The sequence below is a fragment of the Octopus bimaculoides genome, chromosome 5, assembly GCF_001194135.2.
Source record: "Octopus bimaculoides isolate UCB-OBI-ISO-001 chromosome 5, ASM119413v2, whole genome shotgun sequence".
In the NCBI taxonomy this organism is placed as follows: Eukaryota; Metazoa; Mollusca; class Cephalopoda; order Octopoda; family Octopodidae; genus Octopus; species Octopus bimaculoides.
Window position 1 is genome coordinate 15899638 of NC_068985.1, and position 2500 is coordinate 15902137.

The following is a 2500-nucleotide window of genomic DNA, read 5'->3' on the forward strand; positions in this document are numbered from 1 at the left end:
ACATGAGTATATATATGTATTTATACACACACGCACATATTCCATTTGCATTCATTAACGATACTATAAATTAAAATACCGTTACTTACCAGCGGTTATATTTGAGGAACTCATCGTGTCTCCTTTTTATGCACATCAATAAAAAAAAATCAAGCTGGTAGAACAAATATTACTAGCCTTGCTGTGGCGGGAAGCAACTTTCTCAATTGTAATATCTCCTGAGCAGTACATTCAACAGTTAGTTGTATGCGCTTGCGTAATTATGTTCATGTATCACCAGTGCTTTATAGTATATATATTTCTTCTGTAGTTATCTCTATATGTATGAGCGCTCATGTATATCCTTATGCATGAGACTGTGTGCGTTCTCTCTAACTGTACGATTATATGCGCGGTGGTTCCTCTGCGCGTCTGTCAAATGTCTATACTTATCAATGCATTTATCGGTACGTGTGGTCCATAGATCTGATGATTTTTGCTACTGAATCTAATAAATTTTTATTGATTGATTCGTTTATTTCTTTTCTTACTTTTCATTCGAGATTTTAATCAACGTCGTGGAGCGCTTTCACAATAATGTTATATTTAGTTGGTCAAAATTGGAGTTTTAACAGTATCGCTAAGGGTTTCATTCAAAGTTGTAGTTAATCCAATGTATTTTTTGGTAGAGTTCTCAGAGACAAAAAAACAAAAAAAAAAAAAAATTAAGCATTACATTTTACGTGTTTTAGCTTAAAAAAATACTATCGATTGACTGAAGCGGTAATGAAATATTTCGATATATCTCACTTATTAGAACCAATGTATGATTACACCTTTCATAAAGATATAAAATCGTATAATGTTGGGGGAGAAAAAAAATCCCACCTCAATTCTTTCTTCACCTTTCCCTCCTGTCTTTTTATCTGGTGTTTTTCTCCCTACAATATGACTATATATTATACCAATGTACTAATATATGCAGGAATCTCAAATGTTGTCGCTCTGTTCTTAAACTCAATATACGCTTTCAACTTTTCCTATTCGACAGCAAGTTTACGGCAGCAACAGTCCTGCCACTGCTGTAGTGAACCTTTGTGAATGGATTTATTCGCCCGCTGCAGCAGCAGTAGCAGCAAGAAAACAGCAACAGAACAGCAACAGCTGTTGTAGCGACAGCGGCAGCAGCAGAATGCCTGCCTGTTTCAATCAGTTGGCTGTTAATGGTATAGATAGCATTCGGTTAACTACAGTAGTAGAGGTAGAAGTAGTAGTAGAAGAAGTAAGATTCAACAAACAGTAACTGCTACTGTCTTTATAGCATGTAGCAGGGAAAATCGGTTCAGAATCAAAGAAAATAACATAAACAGAAAACGAAAGCACGTGAAAGCAGAAAAAGAAAAATGACGAACGTCAACAAAGATGAATAATATTAGTGCGTGAAACTAAACTGAATTTGATGGAGGTTTCCTAGGAAAAATTAGTAAGCCTTACTAGCACCGCCAGTGCAACAACGTACGTACTTTTGGGACAGCTTTAATGGTTTATTTAAAGTATCTTTACTGGAAACAAAAAGGGAAATGAGAAATCACAAAACGTAGATTAAACTTCTGTAGAAACTTGGGTTGCTCGTGTTTGTTGTTATTTAAGCCTAGGTGATTTCTTATCAAGTATATCAATCTTTAAAACAACATTCTAACCGCGACTGTCATGTCTTACCTACGTCTATGTCTTGAGTTTGTTGTATAGGTTTATCAGTGATTACAAAGTGTCTTTTTTTCTAATTAAAGATAGCAGCGTGTAATTTGAGGGAGATGCGGCTGCTATTACTACTAGGTTAAATAACGATCATGACTATGCTACCTCACTACCTCGTGATCATGTTTATACTATCAAGAGGTACGTCATATGACTTAAATTACTCTGTCTGCATTATCAACAGGTAAAATATGCTATCCAGTCTACTACCTGCTACCGAGTATGTGGCTTCTAACAGGCTTCACAAGTGTCCGACGTACTTCATACTGAAAGCGTAAACAAATCCAGAATCGAATCAATAACTGAATATATTAAATATCTGTCTCTAGGCCAAATAAAATTGTCGCTTCTGTACTCGGAGTAAGACTTTAAACATGGCCTGATCTACGTAATATTTGGGATGTATATAATATGAAACCGAACCGAGTGTGTTACGTCACTAAGTTATAACCTGAGAGTAGTTTTGGTTGCGTGCAGTGCTAACACCAAAACTCGTCACCGACGAAATAATACGACAGCTATAGTGATATTCGTCTAACCCTACCAACCTGTTATTAAGCGAACAAGATAATTGCTTGATATCTTTTAATCAGAAGTATCTAAATTAAGAGTATCAATCAGAGTCATTGTTTCAGAGATGAGGTCAGCAGAAGCCAGCCCCTTCTTTTGACCACACCCATTTAAAGTGTTGCAGACAATACGCTAAACCGAAGAAACAAAAGTCAGTTTGGTAGTGCTACTTCTGCTTACAACAGTGAATGAT

General features: G+C 36.0%; 1 protein-coding gene across 1 annotated transcript in view; it reads right to left on the minus strand.

Annotated features, from left to right (window-relative positions):
* The window catches only part of LOC106881210 (sodium/calcium exchanger 3-like), a 243749-nt gene extending 242521 nt beyond the window's left edge, over window positions 1-1228 (minus strand). Inside the window, exon 1 of the mRNA XM_052968147.1 lies at window positions 90-1228. Coding sequence (XP_052824107.1) covers window positions 90-114 — 25 coding nt within the window. The 5' untranslated portion in view covers window positions 115-1228. The remainder of the gene's footprint in view (window positions 1-89) is intronic.
* Window positions 1229-2500: the final 1272 nt, after the last annotated feature.